General features: G+C 40.6%; 1 protein-coding gene across 2 annotated transcripts; it reads left to right on the forward strand.

Moving 5' to 3' along the window:
• Window positions 1-668: 668 nt before the first annotated feature.
• Window positions 669-17,847, forward strand: LOC112196900 (sacsin). 2 transcript variants are annotated; one of them, XM_040517880.1, is made up of 13 exons: window positions 669-1,215; window positions 1,362-2,088; window positions 2,222-8,220; window positions 8,667-10,177; window positions 10,515-10,778; window positions 11,003-11,223; window positions 11,297-11,577; window positions 11,658-14,685; window positions 14,756-14,888; window positions 15,022-15,545; window positions 15,651-16,562; window positions 17,035-17,217; window positions 17,444-17,847. In XM_040517880.1, exons 1-13 carry the CDS (start codon window positions 872-874, stop codon window positions 17,639-17,641), a joined length of 14,325 nt encoding a protein of 4,774 aa, XP_040373814.1. In that variant the 5' UTR covers window positions 669-871; the 3' UTR covers window positions 17,642-17,847. The 2 variants fall into 2 exon arrangements, with proteins under 2 accessions (XP_040373814.1, XP_024193140.1); XM_024337372.2 differs by having other exon boundaries at window positions 11,297-11,568.
• Window positions 17,848-17,875: the final 28 nt, after the last annotated feature.

Here is a 17,875-nt window from a genome sequence, read left to right on the forward strand (position 1 = left end):
GCTCAAGTTTTTTCGTGTTTGTGTTGGTGGTTCCGCCTGCTTGGAAGTGTGATTAAGGGTGCTTACGGGATTTAGGTATTGAGTTTTCGATGATGATTGCTTAAAAAGGACTCATTGAATTATGAAACTTACACAATAAGAAACTAAATATATGTCTCGTAAGTAGTTTGACCTTATACCGAGGCATTGAATGATCTTGCTGATTTCGTTGTATGGTAACGATGACAACTACAATATATGGCCGACCTACATGAGTAAATAGTAGTTCAAAAAATCTTTTTTTTTGGTCATGGACATTCTAATGTTGTAATGTCGTTATATATGACACAAAATAACAAATGTGCAGACTACTTGAGTACGGAGAATGATAGTGGACAAATCTTTAGTCTTTCTGTGATAATATTTAGAGTTATTTTTAAGTTTCAGTTTGTTATTTTGTTTACACAAATAAATGCAAGTTAATGAGACAGTTATTTATCGGGTTTGTGAACCTATAACTCTTACTTTTTTATGCACGTCTTAAGATGTATTCTGTTGATTTGAAATATATTGTGTTGATGAATGCTCTATTTGACCAAAAAAAAAAAAGAACAAAGGAAAAAGACTAATGTATAGTGGTGTACTCAAAGATTGATAAACATTCCAATACAATTATTTACTTTTGCCCGTAAATTATCTCTTCTGCGAGAAAATAGTAAATCCCTGGCCCCTTTGCCCCCTTGGTCGATTAATCCCAATTTCATCAAAATTCTCTCTTCACAGTAGGAACGCCACCGCCTTTACCTTGCTTCACTCTCAGGTTCCCTATAAATATTCCAAATTCCACAGGCGATGGTTTCTAAGTAAGAAGGCGAGAGAGCCTAAACCAACAATGGAGTCTCCGTCACCGGAGTCGATATTTCTAGAAGACTTCGGTCAAAAGGTTGACCTTACCAGGCGAATCCGGGAGGTTTTGCTCAACTACCCCGAGGGAACCACCGTACTCAAAGAGTTGATTCAGAATGCTGACGATGCCGGCGCCACCGTCGTTCGTCTCTGCCTAGACCGCCGCCTCCACGGTTCCGACTCCCTTCTATCGGAGACATTGGCGCCCTGGCAGGGGCCTTCGCTCTTGGCCTATAACGACGCCGTTTTCACTGAGGAGGATTTCGTTAGCATTTCGAGGATCGGAGGGAGCAGCAAGCACGGCCAGGCCTCGAAGACCGGTCGCTTTGGGTAAGTTGTTGATTCTTTAGCTCTCTTCTACTTGCTAACTTTACTTACATTCGGTCATGAATGGCACATTAGGTTTTAATTAGGTCAGGGATAGTAGTGTTGGCGGGAAAAAGAGAGTTGTGTACTGATTTCGTGTGATTTTTTAGGGTTGGATTCAACTCAGTGTACCATTTAACTGATTTGCCGTCGTTTGTGAGTGGGAAATATGTGGTGTTGTTTGATCCCCAAGGCATTTTCCTTCCAAAGGTTTCGGCTTCCAATCCCGGGAAGAGAATTGACTATGTTTCTTCTTCAGCCATTTCTGTATATAGAGACCAGTTCTTTCCTTACTGTGCTTTTGGCTGCGACATGAAAACGCCCTTTTCCGGGACTCTATTCCGGTTCCCTTTGAGGAATGCGGAGCAGGCTGCGACCAGTAAGCTTTCCAGGCAAGAATATTCCGAAGACGACCTTTCTTCCTTGTTGCTTCAACTGTATGAGGAAGGCGTTTTCACATTGCTTTTCCTCAAAAGTGTCTTGCGCATCGAAATGTATGTGTGGGACGCCCAGGACTCTGAGCCGAGGAAGCTTTATTCGTGCTCTGTCAGTTCTGCAAGTGATGATATTGTTCGGCATCGGCAGGCAGTGTTGAGATTTCCCAAGTCGGTAAATTCTACAGAGAGTCAGGTGGACTGCTATTCAGTGGACTTTGTAAGGGAGGCAATGATAGGGACCCAATCACAGAAGAAGACAGATAGGTTTTATCTTGTACAAGCACTGGCATCCACATCCAGTAGGATTGGCAAATTTGCAGCTACTGCTTCTAAGGAATATGATATGCACTTGCTGCCGTGGGCATCAGTTGCTGCTTGCATCACAGATAATTCAGAACAGGTCAGTTGCCATAACAAATTTGTCTATGCCTTTTCTATTTCGTTGAGTTAGTTTCAGTCATACTTGTTGTTATGTCGTTTCTTCTTTATAAGATCCAAATGAACTGATACTAGTGAAATGTGATTTTAAACAGAATGATGCTCTTAGGCTAGGTCAGGCATTCTGTTTCCTTCCTCTGCCTGTAAGAACTGGTTTGAGTGTACAAGTGAATGGATACTTTGAGGTTTCATCGAATCGTCGTGGCATCTGGTATGGGGCTGATATGGACAGAAGTGGAAAAATTCGTTCCGTCTGGAACAGGCTTCTTCTAGAAGAGGTTGTGGCGCCTGCATTTACACAACTTCTTCTGGGCATACGAGGACTGCTAGATTCGAGGAAATTGTACTATTCCTTATGGCCAAGTGGTTCTTTTGAAGAGCCATGGAATATTCTTGTTCAGCATATATACAGAAACATTTCTAATGCTCCTGTGTTATATTCGGAACTTGAAGTTGGAAAATGGGTGGCACCTGTCGAAGCTTTTCTACATGATCAGGAAGTTACTAAGAGTAAGGAACTTGGTGAGGCCCTGATTGAGCTAGGAATGCCTATTGTGGGTTTGCCTAACAATTTATTTGACATGCTCTTGAAATATGCTTCCACTTATAGGCAGAAGGTGGTCACTCCTGATACAGTACGTTGTTTCCTCAGGGAGTGCAGATTTCTTTCTACTTTTGGTAAAGCTTACAAGCTTGTATTGTTGGAATATTGTCTTGAAGATTTGCTTGATGCAGATGTTGGGACACATGCTTATAATCTGCCTTTGCTTCCATTGGCAAATGGTGAATTTGGATTGTTATCAGAAGCCTCAAAAGGAATTTCCTATTTCATTTGCAGTGATTTAGAGTTCAGGCTGCTTCAACAAATATATGATAGAATAGTTGATCGGGATATTCCTATCAATCTACTACATAGACTCTCTGCTATAGCGAAGTCCTCAAAGGCAAACCTTGTTATTTTCAATGTTCAGTACTTTCTTCAATTTTATCCAAGATTTGTACCTGCTGACTGGCAGTATAAAAGCAAAGTGCTCTGGGACCCAGAGTCTTGTCATAATCAACCTACTTCTTCATGGTTTGTGCTATTCTGGCAATATCTTCGGAGTCAATGCGATAAGTTGTCTATTTTTAGTGATTGGCCTATTTTGCCCTCTACTTCTGGCCATCTGTATAGAGCCTCTAGAGAGTCAAAATTGATGAATGCAGAAAAGCTTTCAGACAAGGTGCAAGGCGTACTTGTTAAAATTGGTTGCAAGATTCTGAACCCAAATTATGGAGTTGAACACTCAGATTTATTTCATTATGTAAGTGATGGTAATGCTACAGGCCTTGTCGAATCCATATTTGATGTTGTCTCTTTGAATTGTGGCACCATAGCAACATGTTTTCATAGTCTGGAAGCGGAAGAGAGGGATGAACTTCGTTCATTTCTTCTTGACCCGAAGTGGTATTTTGGAGCCTGTTTGAATGAGTCTGCCATACGTAATTGCAAGAGGCTGCCTATCTATAAAGTGTATGGTGGAGGGTCTACTCAAAGTTTCCAATTCTCAGATCTTGAAAGTCCGCGAAAGTACTTACCACCGTTAGACATTCCTGAGTGCTTCCTTGGAGCTGAGTTCCTTATTAGCTCAGATACTGAGCTGCAGATTCTGTTAAGCTACTATGGTATTGAAAGGATGGGGAAGGCACTCTTCTATAAGCAGCAGGTTTTGAATAGAGTTGGGGAGCTGCAACCTGAGGTACGGAACAACATTGTTCTATCCATTCTACAAAACCTACCACAGCTGTGTGTTGAGGACACATCGTTCAGGGAATATTTGAGAAACTTGGAATTTCTCCCAACCCTGAGTGGTGCTCTTAGATGTCCTACTGCATTATATGATCCTCGTAATGAAGAATTATATGCACTATTAGATGATTCTGATAGTTTTCCCTACGGTCCATTCCAAGAGCCTGGTGTTTTGGACATGCTGCAAGGTTTGGGCCTTAGAACATCTGTGACCCCTGAGACGGTCATACAAAGTGCTCGACAGGTCGAACAATTAATGCATGAGGATCAGCAAAAGGCACATCTAAAAGGGAAGGTGCTTCTGTCATATTTAGAAGTTAATGCAATGAAATGGATACCCAATCTGTTAAATGGTGATCAAGGAACAGTGAACAGAATGTTCTCACGAGCTGCAACTGCATTCAGACCTCGTAACTTAAAATCTGATCTTGAGAAGTTCTGGAATGATCTTCGGCTGGTCTCTTGGTGCCCAGTTTTAGTTTCTGCTCCATTTCCAACTTTGCCGTGGCCTGTTGTGTCATCCACAGTTGCTCCGCCAAAGCTTGTGAGATTGCAAGCAGACATGTGGCTTGTTTCAGCTAGCATGCGAATACTAGATGGAGAGTGCTCATCTACAGCGCTATCGTCTAGCCTTGGGTGGTCCTCTCCACCAGGTGGAAGTGTCATTGCCGCGCAACTACTGGAGCTTGGGAAAAACAATGAGATTGTGAATGATCAGGTTCTTCGGCAGGAGTTAGCTGTGGCAATGCCTAGGATATATTCAATACTGGCAGGTTTGATTGGTTCTGATGAGATGGACATAGTAAAGGCTGTCCTTGAGGGAAGCCGGTGGATTTGGGTGGGAGATGGATTTGCAACTGTAGATGAGGTTGTCCTTAATGGTCCCATTCATCTGGCTCCTTATATACGTGTTATACCTGTCGATCTAGCAGTTTTTAAGGAACTATTTTTGGAGCTTGGCATTCGAGAATTCCTGAAGCCTACAGACTATGCTAATATTTTGTGCAGAATGGCTTTGAAGAAAGGATCATCTCCTCTCGACGCACAGGAAATCCGAGCAGCCTTATTGATTGTCCAGCATCTAGCTGAAGTTCAGATACATGACCAGAAAGTTAAAATTTATTTACCAGATGTATCAGGCAGATTATATCCTGCTGGTGACTTAGTTTATAATGATGCCCCTTGGTTGCTTGGGTCAGAGGATCATGATAGTCCTTTTGGTGGTTCATCTAATATGCCACTTAATGCAAGGAGAACAGTTCAAAAATTTGTGCATGGGAACATATCTATTGATGTTGCAGAGAAGCTTGGTGTCTGCTCTCTTCGTAGGATATTGCTGGCTGAGAGTGCTGATTCAATGAATCTGAGTTTATCTGGTGCTGCTGAAGCTTTTGGACAGCACGAAGCACTGACAACTAGACTTAAACACATACTTGAAATGTATGCAGATGGACCTGGAATTCTTTTTGAGCTGGTTCAAAATGCAGAGGATGCTGGAGCTTCTGAGGTGAACTTTCTTCTGGACAAAACTCAATATGGGACTTCTTCAGTACTTTCACCTGAAATGGCAGATTGGCAAGGCCCTGCGTTGTACTGTTTCAATGACTCTGTCTTCAGTCCCCAAGATCTGTATGCAATCTCACGCATTGGCCAGGAGAGCAAGCTAGAAAAACCTTTTGCTATAGGGAGATTTGGACTGGGTTTTAATTGTGTCTACCATTTTACAGACATTCCCACGTTTGTTTCTGGCGAAAACATTGTTATGTTTGATCCTCATGCCTGTAATCTACCTGGGATCTCTCCCTCTCACCCTGGCTTAAGGATAAAATTTTCTGGAAGAAAGATTATGGAACAATTTCCTGATCAGTTTTCTCCTTTTTTACACTTTGGCTGTGACTTGCAGCATCCATTTCCTGGAACTCTTTTCCGGTTTCCTCTTAGGAGTGCTAGTGCTGCTTCCCGAAGCCAAATAAAGAAAGAAGGATATGCACCTGAAGATGTCATGTCCCTTTTTTCTTCCTTTGCAAAAGTTGTTTCTGAGACGTTACTTTTTCTGCGTAATGTGAAAGTCATCTCTGTTTTTGTAAAGGAAGGAAGTGGACATGAAATGCAACTTTTACATCGGGTCAACAAGCATTGCAATAGTGAACCTGAAATGGAATCCAATGCACGACAGGATGTGTTTAGTCTTTTTTATGGTAATCGGCATAATGGAATGGATAAAGAGCAATTTCTAAAGAAATTGAGAAAATCAGCAGATAAAGATTTGCCGTACAAGTGTCAGAAGGTTATAATTACAGAGGAAAGCTCATCTGGTAATGTATCACACAGCTGGATAACCTCCGAGTGTATAGGCGGTGGACAGGCAAAGAAGAAATTCCCAGTTTTTAGTGACAAGTCTCATACTTATTTCCCCTGGGCATGTGTTGCTGCATATTTATACTCTTCCAAGGTTGGCTTGCAAACAAGTGATATCTCGGAGAACAACGAGACCTGTGCTGTTACTTCCAATTTATTTCAAGTCCCTCCAGGCCCCTCTGAAGATAGAAAAGATCTTGAGGGCCGTGCTTTCTGTTTTCTACCACTGCCAATTACTACTGGTCTTCCAGCACATGTTAATGCTTATTTTGAGTTATCGTCAAATAGGAGGGACATCTGGTTTGGTAATGACATGGCTGGTGGTGGAAAGAAGCGCTCAGATTGGAATATGTACTTGCTTGAAGGAGTAGTTGCCCCTGCTTATGGGCATATGCTAGAGAAAATTGCACCTGAAATTGGCCCATGTGAGTTGTTCTTTTCACTTTGGCCTAAAACAAGAGGATTGGAACCTTGGGCTTTAGTGGTGCGGGAACTTTATATGTTTATTGCTGATTGTGGACTTCGTGTATTATATACAAAAGCTCGAGAAGGCCAGTGGATCTCAACCAAACAAGCTATATTTCCTGACTTTACTTTCGACAAGGTTGATGAGCTTATTGAAGCATTATCAGATGCTGGTCTACCTCTGGTCACTGTGTCCAAGCCAATTGTTGAGAGGTTTATGGATGTGTGCCCTGCCTTGCATTTTTTGACACCAGAGTTGTTGAAGACTTTGTTAATTCGAAGGAAACGGGAATTTAAGGATAGAAACACAATGGTATTGGCCCTTGAATATTGTTTACTTGACTTGAAGATGCCTGTTCAATCTGCTGGTTTGTATGGTTTGTATGGTTTGCCTTTATTACCCCTTGCTGATGGTTCATTTACCATAATCGACAAAAAGGGGATTGGGGAAAGAATATATATCGCACGAGGGGATGAGTATGATCTTCTCAAGGATTCGGTTCCAAATCTACTTGTAGATTGCACAATTCCTGGAGGAGTTTATGAGAAGCTGTGTTACATAGCCCAAAGCGAGGCCTCCAATATTTCTCTTCTGTCATGTCGTTTACTGGAGAAACTCTTTTTAAGAATACTTCCTGCAGAGTGGCATCATGCAAAACAGGTGACATGGGCTCCTGGTCAGCAAGGTCAACCGAGTGTAGAGTGGGTAAGACTTCTCTGGAGCTATTTGAGGTCATCTTGTGATGACTTGTCACTTTTTTCTAAATGGCCAATATTGCCTGTTGGTAACAATTGTCTCTTGCAACTAGTTGATAATTCAAACATAATAAAGGATGATGGGTGGAGTGAGAAGATGTCAGCTTTGTTGCTGAAAATAGGATGCGTTTTCCTGAGGCACGACCTTGCAGTAGATCATCCCCAGTTGAAAAGATTTGTGCAGTTGCCAACAGCAATTGGCTTATTGAATGCGTTTCTGGCAGTTGCAGGTAAGCCAGAGAACATTGAGGGGCTTTTTAACGATGCAACAGAAGGAGAGATGCATGAACTTCGGAGTTTCATTCTTCAGTCCAAATGGTTTATCGAAGAGAAAATGGAAGATACGCATATTGACATCATGAAACACCTTCCTATGTTTGAGTCATATAAGAGCAGAAAGTTTGTAAGTTTGAGTAATCCTGTCAAATTGCTTAAACCTGGTGATATTCATGAGGATTTTCTGAGTGATGACTTTGTACGCACGGAATCAGAGAAAGAAAAAATTATTTTGAGAAGATATTTAGAGATTGAAGAACCCTCCAGGATGGAATTCTACAGAGATCATTTGCTTAACCGTATGTCAAAATTCCTATCAGAGCAAGGATCTCTTACAGCCATTCTCCATGGAGTGCAGGTTTTAGTTGAAGAGGATAATTCTTTGAAATCTGCAATTTCTGAAATACCTTTTGTTTTGGCGGCTGATGGATCTTGGCAGAAGCCTTCCCGGTATAACTACTCATGGCCTTTATATTTTGTTGTTTAATTTCTTGAGTATGGAGTTGGGATGGTGTCTTAAAGTCTGTTCGTTACATATAAAGTCACAAAAAGCAGATAAGAGACTTTGGAGAATACATCTAGTGTTAAATTTATTATCTCTCTTCTTCTCTGCTTTTAGTATGCTTTTTTCTTTTACAATTACGTTTTATGTTCTATTACCATTTAGTGTTCATATATCTTTTTACCTCAAGGTTTGTGCAGATGAGCAACTTCGATTAAACTAAATACTTGTTATAATCAAACTTCAATACTTGAGCCTTTATAATAGCAACAACTTATAGATCAGGCCACTTACTGACACACTATTTTTACCATAATGTCATACATTTATGATCTTCCTTCGATCGCTTCTCTGAAAGGATATAATGCTGTTTAAATCTATTGTACTTTTGCAGGCTCTATGATCCTAGAGTCACTGCTTTAAGAAAGGTGCTACATGGAGAAGTTTTTTTCCCTTCTGACAAGTTCTCAGATACCGAAACTCTGGATATATTGAATACACTTGGTCTCAGAAAAACTCTGGGCTATTCTGGTTTAATTGATTGTGCTAGATCAGTTTCATTGCTGCATTTTTCAAGGGATTCAGAGACACTAAGTTATGGGAGAAAGTTACTTGTTTGTTTAGATGCTCTATCATGTAAGCTCTCAACTGAGGAAGAAGGAAATCTTGATGAGTCAACGAATTCTGTTTTCCAAAACGACACTAGAACCGAAGATGGTGATGTTATGTACATTGAGTCTCCCAAGAGCAATGAGAACATAAAAATTGATGATCTGGAGATAAATTCTTTTGTTGACAACTTGATTGATGATAAACCAGAAGAGGACTTTTGGTCTGAAATGAGGGCTATTGCTTGGTGTCCTGTATGTGTTGATCCACCTCTCAAAGGAATCCCATGGTTGAAATCCAGTAACCAGGTGGCATCCCCGAGCAATGTGAGACCTAAATCCCAGATGTTTATGGTTTCCTACTCGATGCATATACTAGATGGTGTATGCCGCTCGACATACCTACAAAAAAAGCTTGGCTGGATGGATCCACCGAACATAAATGTTTTGTCCACGCAGTTGATTGAGCTACCTAAGCTGTATTTTCAGCTTAAATCACATTCAACTGATATCCAAGATGTCGATGCTGCACTTTGTGAGGGAATTCCATCACTCTATTCAAAATTGCAAGAATATATTGGCACTGATGAATTTTCGGACCTAGAATTAGCATTACATGGTGTTTCCTGGGTTTGGATCGGGGATAACTTTGTAGTTCCAAATGCACTTGCATTTGATTCGCCTGTGAAATTTTCTCCATACTTGTATGTTGTCCCATCTGAATTATCGGAATTCAGAGATTTGCTGATAAAGTTAGGCGTACGAATTAGTTTTGATATATGGGACTATTTGCATGTCTTGCAACGCTTGCAGAATGATGTGAAAGGATTCCCACTGTCAACAGATCAGTTAAATTTTGCGCATTGTGTCCTTGATGCTGTAGCAGACTGTTGCTCAGAGAAACCACCATTTGAAGCTTCAAACACTCCAATGTTAATTCCAGATTTTTCTGGAGTTCTGATGGATGCTGGCGATCTTGTGTATAATGATGCACCATGGATGGAACACAGTACGCTTGTGGGGAAACATTTTGTACATCCAACTATCAGCAATGATCTGGCAAATAGATTGGGGGTACAGTCACTTCGTAGCCTCTCTTTAGTTGATGATGAAATGACCAAAGATATTCCGTGCATGGACTATGCTAGAATAAAAGAGCTTTTAGCTTCATATGGGGACAATGACTTGTTATTGTTTGACCTGCTTGAGTTGGCAGATTGTTGCAAAGCTAATAAGTTGCACCTAATCTTTGACAAGAGGGAACATCCTCGGCAGTCTTTGCTGCAGCACAATATGGGTAAGTTAATTTTCTATAAACTTTTATTGTTCCGAATATGTTATTGTATTGGAATGGGTAGACAGAGAAGGGATAATTCAATAATTCAATAAACTTTTGGCCTTGTAACTATTAATATCATTTTTAATCAGAGGTGAGTAAATTTATTTTTAATCAAAAGAAAACATAAGTGTAATTTTTTTTTTGGAGAATAGCAGTGCATTTCACTTTTTCTTTCCTTCCCTTTTTGTCACCGCTGGAGTTTTAATCATGCCTAGGTCAAAGCGTCAATTGCATGGATTCTTGCCATGAACTTGGGCTTTATTCTAATTTTGTTGAAAAATATGTGATTGTTTAGGAGAATTTCAAGGGCCGGCCTTATTAGCCATATTGGAAGGAGCGAACTTGAGTAGAGAGGAAGTAAGTAGTCTCCAATTTTTACCTCCATGGAGACTAAGGGGTGCTACTGTGAACTATGGTTTGGCTTTGCTTAGCTGCTATTTTGTCTGTGATCTCCTCTCTGTTGTTTCTGGTGGCTACTTTTATATGTTTGATCCCCGTGGTTCAGTGCTTGCTGCACCTTCAAGTTGTACTCCTGCAGCTAAAATGTTTTCTCTGACAGGTAATTATTCATATATCATTCCTCCTTTTAAGTTGCTTATGTTGTATGATGCTCCACATATTAGTTTTATCGTGTCTGTACTTTTCTGGTTACCTTTATGATCAGATCAATGTTCTTTTAGCTCTTATATTCTTTCCTGGATCAATGCTTTTTTAGCTGCTCTATTGCTTTATCTTCTGCTGAGTAGATTTGAAGACTGAACTTCATTAATGCTTGATTTTCAGGTACAAATTTAACTGATCGGTTTCGTGATCAATTTAATCCTATGCTGATTGGCCACAGTATGCCATGGCCATCATCGGATTCTACTATTATTCGCATGCCTCTATCATCTGAATGTTTGATTAATGAACTTGAGTTTGGATTAAGAAAAATAAAGCAGATTACTGAGAGATTTTTGGAGCACTCTTCTAGATCACTTTTATTCTTGAAGTCAGTAATGCAGGTATTGTTAGAGCTCAGTTTTTCTTGCGCATGTAGCTTTTTATACAGCCTTTTACATTTTTATGGATGATCAGGTGTCGATCTGCACATGGGAGGAAGGAAGTGCACAGCCATGTCAGGACTATTCAGTTAGCATTGATTCATCATCTGCTATCATGAGGAATCCATTTTCGGAAAAGAAATGGAGGAAGTTCCAAATATCCCGATTATTTAATAGCTCCAATGCTGCAACAAAATTGCAAGTAATAGATGTGAACTTGAACCAAGGCAAAGCAAGAGTTGTTGATCGATGGCTTGTTGCACTTAGCCTGGGATCTGGGCAAACAAGAAATATGGCTCTTGATAGGTGCAAAAAGTTAGATATTAGATACCTTTTTCTGGATCTTTCACTGCAAATGTAAAACTATGTTTGATGCTCCACTTATTATTTTGCAGGCGTTATCTGGCATACAACTTGACACCTGTCGCTGGAGTTGCAGCACATATATCCCGAGATGGCTATCCTGTTGATGTTTGTCTAACGAGTTCTATCATGTCCCCTCTTCCTTTGTCTGGAGGTATAAATATACCTGTTACTGTTCTTGGATGCTTCCTGGTTTGTCACAATGGAGGTCGCTCTCTCTTTAATTATCAAGACAAAGAAGCTTCTTCAGCAGAGGCACGTGTGGATGCTGGAAATCTGTTAATGGAAGCTTGGAACAAAGAGCTGATGTCATGTGTTCGTGATTCCTACATCGAATTGATATTGGAAATCCAGAGGTTAAGAATAGATCCTTCTAGTTCCGCAACTGAATCAAGTGCAGGTCTTGCAGTCAGCCTGTCTTTGAAGGGCTATGGAGATCAAATTTATTCCTTTTGGCCGAGGTCTAACAGGCATAATTTGGCCAAACAACCAGGAGATGGCAGTATACCTTCAATTGAAGTGCCTAAATCAGATTGGGAATGTGTAATTGAACAGGTGATAAGTCCTTTTTATGCTCGTATAGTTGATCTTCCTGTGTGGCAGCTTTACTCAGGAAATTTTGCCAAGGCTGAAGAGGGTATGTTTCTTTCACAACCTGGACATGGGGTGGGTGGGAACTTACTTCCGGCTACAGTTTGCAGCTTTGTAAAGGAGCACTACCCAGTGTTTTCAGTACCTTGGGAGTTGGTGACCGAAATCCAAGCCCTGGGGATTACAGTTCGGGAAGTGAAACCAAAGATGGTTCGGAATCTGTTAAGAGCTTCTTCATCATCTATTGTTCTCCGATCAATTGATATGTATGCAGATGTTCTTGAGTATTGCTTGTCTGATATTGAGATTGGAGATTCATTCAATTCAGCCGGAAATTCTCTGACAGTTGACAACAGTAACACTAGAGGGGATAGCCAAGTTGTTGGTGGGAGTTCTGCTTCCCAGTCAGTTACTAGTTTGCATACTTATCCAGCATCTTCTACACAGAATGCTACCAGTTCAGGAGATGCAATTGAGATGGTGACAAGTTTGGGCAAGGCTTTACTTGATTTTGGCCGGGGAGTCGTTGAGGATATTGGTAGGTCTGGGGGGCCCTTGGTTCAGAGGAACATGGTTGCAGGTAGTAGTAACAGCATCTATGGAAATGGAGACATGAATCTTCTATCGATAGCAGCTGAACTCAAAGGTTTGCCATGTCCAACTGCAGCAAACCGTTTAACTAAGTTGGGGTTTACTGAACTTTGGGTTGGGAATTCAGAGCAGCAGGCATTGATGGTTTCCTTGGCTGAAAAGTTTGTTCATCCTAAAGTATTGGATAGATCAATCCTCGCTGACATATTTTCAAATGTTGTGCTACAATCATTATTAAAACTGCGAAGTTTCTCTCTTCATTTACTGGCCAGTCATATGAAGTTCGTTTTTCAGGATAACTGGGCGAGTTATGTAATGGGCTCAAATATGGTTCCTTGGTTTTCATGGGAGAATAATAAATCAAGCTCTGGTGGTGAAGGTGGTCCTTCTCCTGAATGGATACGGCTCTTCTGGAAGAACTTCAACGGCTCTTCGGAAGATCTTTTGCTCTTTTATGATTGGCCTCTAATTCCTGCTTTTCTTGGTCGGCCAATCTTATGCCGTGTTAGGGAGCGTGACTTGGTCTTCATTCCACCCCTTCTTATTGATCCAACTTCAGAAGAAAATGCTTTGGAAACGAGTGCAACTGGAAGCAATCATATGCCTGAATCTGAATCAATTCAAGCATACATTTCAGCTTTTGAAGTAGCTAAAAACCAACACCCTTGGTTGTTATCACTTCTGAATCACTGCAACATTCCTATATTTGATATAGGTTTTTTACATTGTGCTGCCCCAAGCAACTGCTTCCCTCCCCCTGACCAATCATTAGGGCAAGTTATTGCTTCTAAGTTGGTTGCAGCTAAAAATGCTGGCTATTTCTCTGAAGTCACTTCCCTTTCAGCTTCAAATTGTGATGCACTTTTTGCACTTTTTGCTAATGATTTCTTGTCTAATGGCTCTAATTACAGAAGGGAAGAACTTGAAGTTTTGAGTTCACTTCCTATTTATAAAACAGTTGTGGGTTCTTACACACAATTGATCAGTGATGATCTGTGTATGATCTCCACAAATTCATTCCTTAAGCCCTATGATGAACGTTGTCTTTCCTATACCACTGATTCAGTTGAATTTTCATTACTTCGAGCACTTGGAGTCCCTGAATTGCATGATCAACAGATTTTAATTAGGTTTGGGTTGCCTGGGTTTGAAGGTAAGCCTGAACCTGAAAAGGAAGATATATTGATATATCTTTACACAAATTGGCAAGACCTCCAAATGGATACCGCTGTAGTTGAAGCTTTAAAGGAGACTAAATTTGTAAGGAATGCTGATGAGTTTTGCACAGATCTGTATAAGCCCAAGGATTTGTTTGATCCTGGTGATGCTTTATTAACATCTGTTTTCTCTGGTGAGAGGAAAAAGTTTCCAGGAGAAAGGTTTTTTGCTGATCGGTGGCTTCGAATTTTAAGGAAAACTGGCCTACGAACTGCAATAGAATCTGATGTAATACTTGAATGTGCCAAAAGAGTGGAATTTCTTGGAAGTGAATGCATGAGATCCAGAGATTTGGATGATTTTGACGACCTAACCAACTCTCAGAGTGAAGTTTCTATGGAAGTATGGACTTTAGCTGGATCTGTTGTTGAAGCAATTTTCTCGAACTTTGCTGTCCTCTATGGCAACAACTTCTGTGATCTCCTTGGAAAGATTAAATGCATACCTGCTGAATTTGGCTTTCCAAATGTTGCTGGAAAAAAAGGTGGCAAGAGAGTGTTCACTTCATATAGTGAAGCTATTCTGCTAAGGGATTGGCCTCTGGCTTGGAGCTGTGCTCCCATTCTTTCGAGACAAAATGTTGTTCCTCCCGATTACTCTTGGGGATCCCTCCAGCTTAGGAGCCCTCCAGCGTTTCCTACAGTAATAAAGCACTTGCAGGTAACTTTGGTAGTCCTTTTAGTTTTATCCAAGATGATGATTCTTGTGCTAAAATCCTTTTGTGCCCCAGATTATTGGGAGAAATGGTGGTGAAGACACACTTGCTCATTGGCCGACTGTGTCTGGTATGATGACTGTTGATGAAGCTTCTTGTGAGGTGTTGAAGTACCTGGATAAGATTTGGAATTCTCTCTCTTCTTCAGGTAGACTCCTCATGTTTTGTTTGCAAACTCCATTTCAGATTTGTGGACTGGACTGAGAAATATTTTGTTACCATTAGGGCTCCTTATTGTATGGTTTGAATAATAAATTCTTCATTTCTAATTTTTTATGCAGATATAATGGACTTACAGAGAGTACCATTTATACCTGCTGCAAATGGTACACGCTTGGTGACTGCGAACCTGCTTTTTGCCCGCCTAACAATTAACTTATCCCCATTTGCGTTTGAACTTCCTACATCATATCTTCCCTTTTTGAAGATTTTAAAAGATTTGGGACTTCAGGACATGCTATCCATCGCCTCTGCAAGGGATCTTCTCTTGAATCTTCAGAAAACTTGTGGATATCAACGTCTAAATCCAAATGAACTCCGTGCTGTGCTAGAAATTTTGTATTTTATCTGTGAGGGGGTTACTGCAGATGACATGTCTAATGGCCCCAATTGGACATCAGCAGCAATAGTCCCTGATGATAGCTGCAGACTAGTTCATGCGAAATCCTGTGTGTATATTGATTCCCATGGATCCCGATTTGTAAAGTGCATTGACCCTTCCAGGTTAAGATTTATTCACCCAGATCTTCCAGAGAGATTTTGTACTGTTCTGGGAATCAAGAAGCTGTCTGATGTAGTCATAGAGGTAACATGATCTTCTTAAACTTAATTTCTTTTAATTTTCCTTTATTTGTTTTGGCAAAAATTGCTGTTGTTTTAACTTTATGCAAAATCGGCTCTATGGATGTAGGAATTAGATCACGAGGAACATGTGGAAACTTTGGATCATATTGGATCAGTTCCAATAGTAGCCATTCGAGAGAAACTGTTGAGCAAGTCACTTCAGAGTGCTGTATGGACAGTTGTAAACAGCATGGCTAGTTACATTCCTGCAATTAAGCATTTAACTGTGGAAACCATACAAAACTTATTAGAATCTGTTGCGGAAAAGTTGCAGTTTGTTAAGTGCCTCCATACTCGCTTTTTGCTCCTCCCACATTCTGTAGACATTACCCATGCTGCTAAGGATTCCATCATTCCAGAGTGGGTCAATGGATCCATGCATCAGACACTTTACTTCATCAACCGGACTAACACCTGTATATTAGTTTCTGAACCACCACCTTATATTTCTGTTTTTGACGTTATTGCAATTGTTGTAAGTCTGGTCTTAGGGTCCCCTACTCCTTTACCTATTGGATCTTTATTCGTCTGTCCTGGAGGCTCTGAAACTGCAATCGTTGATCTTTTGAAACTTTGTTCTGACAAGCAAGAAATGGAAGCCACCAGTGGAAGCAATGGCTTGGTAGGTAAAGAACTGTTACCCCAAGATGTTCATCAAGTACAGTTTCATCCATTGAGACCCTTTTATGCTGGAGAGATAGTGGCATGGCGGTCTCAGAATGGAGAAAAGCTCAAATATGGTAGAGTTCCAGAGGATGTCCGGCCGTCAGCTGGCCAAGCATTGTATAGATTCAAGGTGGAGACTTCACTGGGTTTTATGCAACCTCTTCTATCTTCTCATGTCTTCTCGTTCAAAGGTGTAGCGATGGGAAGTGAGACTTTACCGGTGTCTATGGATGATGTTCGTACAATGGATCACAGCAGAACTCGTATTGACATGCCAGAAACTTCTGGAAGTGGCAAATCAAGAGCTTCTCAGGTATGTCCCCCTCTGATGCTGTCACCAACTCACCATTATATGTTTCGTTGGCAGGCTGTTCCCTTCTTTTAAGTTTTTAAGCTTTCTTCTCATACGGATGATCCTGTAATACTTGATCCTCTCAAATTCTTGGAAGACTATGCCACTATTTCGAGAGCCATATGCCCTTGAGCAACAGTAGTTAACTTTGACTGAGGATTATCACCTACATTTCATCTCTTTGTTTCCTCGTTTGGTTTATTTGCTTCTCTTTAGTGTTTTGTTTTTGTTTTTCATTGCATGAGGTCCTGATGTTTAATCTGTTGGATACAAATATTATGTTTTGTCCTTCTTCTTTTTACCGTCATGTTTTACTTGTTGGGTATTTGGAAGATACTTCGACGCAAGTTTTTTTTTTTTCCAACTCTCATCCACTGTCAAATTGGTTGGATTTTCTTAAGCATCAAACTCAAAATGGTTTCTTTGTGGGCAGCCGCAAGCTGGCAAAGACCTGCAGTATGGCCGAGTATCACCTGCAGAACTGGTGCAAGCAGTACAAGAGATGCTCTCTGCTGCTGGGATTTATATGGATGTGGAGAAGCAGTCCCTACTGCAAAAAACATTAACGCTGCAAGAACAATTAAAAGAGTCCCAGACTTCACTTTTGCTTGAACAGGTTTGTGACAACTGTGCTTCTTTTGCACGGCTTTGCTTCTACTACAGCACGTTTGCTGGAAGAAAATGCATCTGTAATATAGGTCTCATGAAAGTGGCATCACTTCTAAAGTAATAACTTAAGAGTCTGAATGCCGAGGCTTATTTGCCATTTCATATTACATTCATCATATCCTTTTGACGTTCTAAGAATTTCTCATTTTTCATATTATTGAATTAATTTGCAGGAAAAGGCTGATGTTGCAGCAAAAGAAGCTGATACAGCAAAAGCAGCATGGGTTTGCAGGGTCTGCTTGAGTTCTGAAGTTGACATAACAATAGTTCCTTGTGGTCATGTACTTTGCCGGAGGTGCTCTTCTGCCGTTTCCAGGTGTCCATTTTGTCGGCTCCAGGTTTCAAAAACCGTGAGAATTTTTCGGCCATAAGAACCTTAGGTTTTGCAGTTTTTTGTTCATATTTTCAGTTTTCGGTCATTGGTTTCTCCTTCGCTTTCTTTATCTTCTGTGTCCCGTGGCGATGCAATTTTTTTGTACATAAAACTAGTCTTTGTATAGTAATCGATCATATCATAAAATCATTCATTGTAAATTGAGCCACCGAGTCTAATACCCCCTTTTTGAAACCTTTAATTTCTTCTGTTATCGTGGAATTCATCAGAA

Source organism: Rosa chinensis, chromosome 4 (assembly GCF_002994745.2).
Source record: "Rosa chinensis cultivar Old Blush chromosome 4, RchiOBHm-V2, whole genome shotgun sequence".
Classification (NCBI taxonomy): domain Eukaryota; kingdom Viridiplantae; phylum Streptophyta; class Magnoliopsida; order Rosales; family Rosaceae; genus Rosa; species Rosa chinensis.

Coding starts and splice junctions, on each gene's coding strand:
- LOC112196900 (XM_040517880.1), top strand. CDS start 872: ATGGAGTCTCCGTCACCGGAGTCGATATTTCTAGAAGACTTCGGTCAA. Junction 11,578..11,657: donor GCTCTTGATAGGTGCAAAAA/GTTAGATATTAG, acceptor ATTATTTTGCAG/GCGTTATCTGGCATACAACT. Junction 14,686..14,755: donor CAGTAATAAAGCACTTGCAG/GTAACTTTGGTA, acceptor TTTGTGCCCCAG/ATTATTGGGAGAAATGGTGG.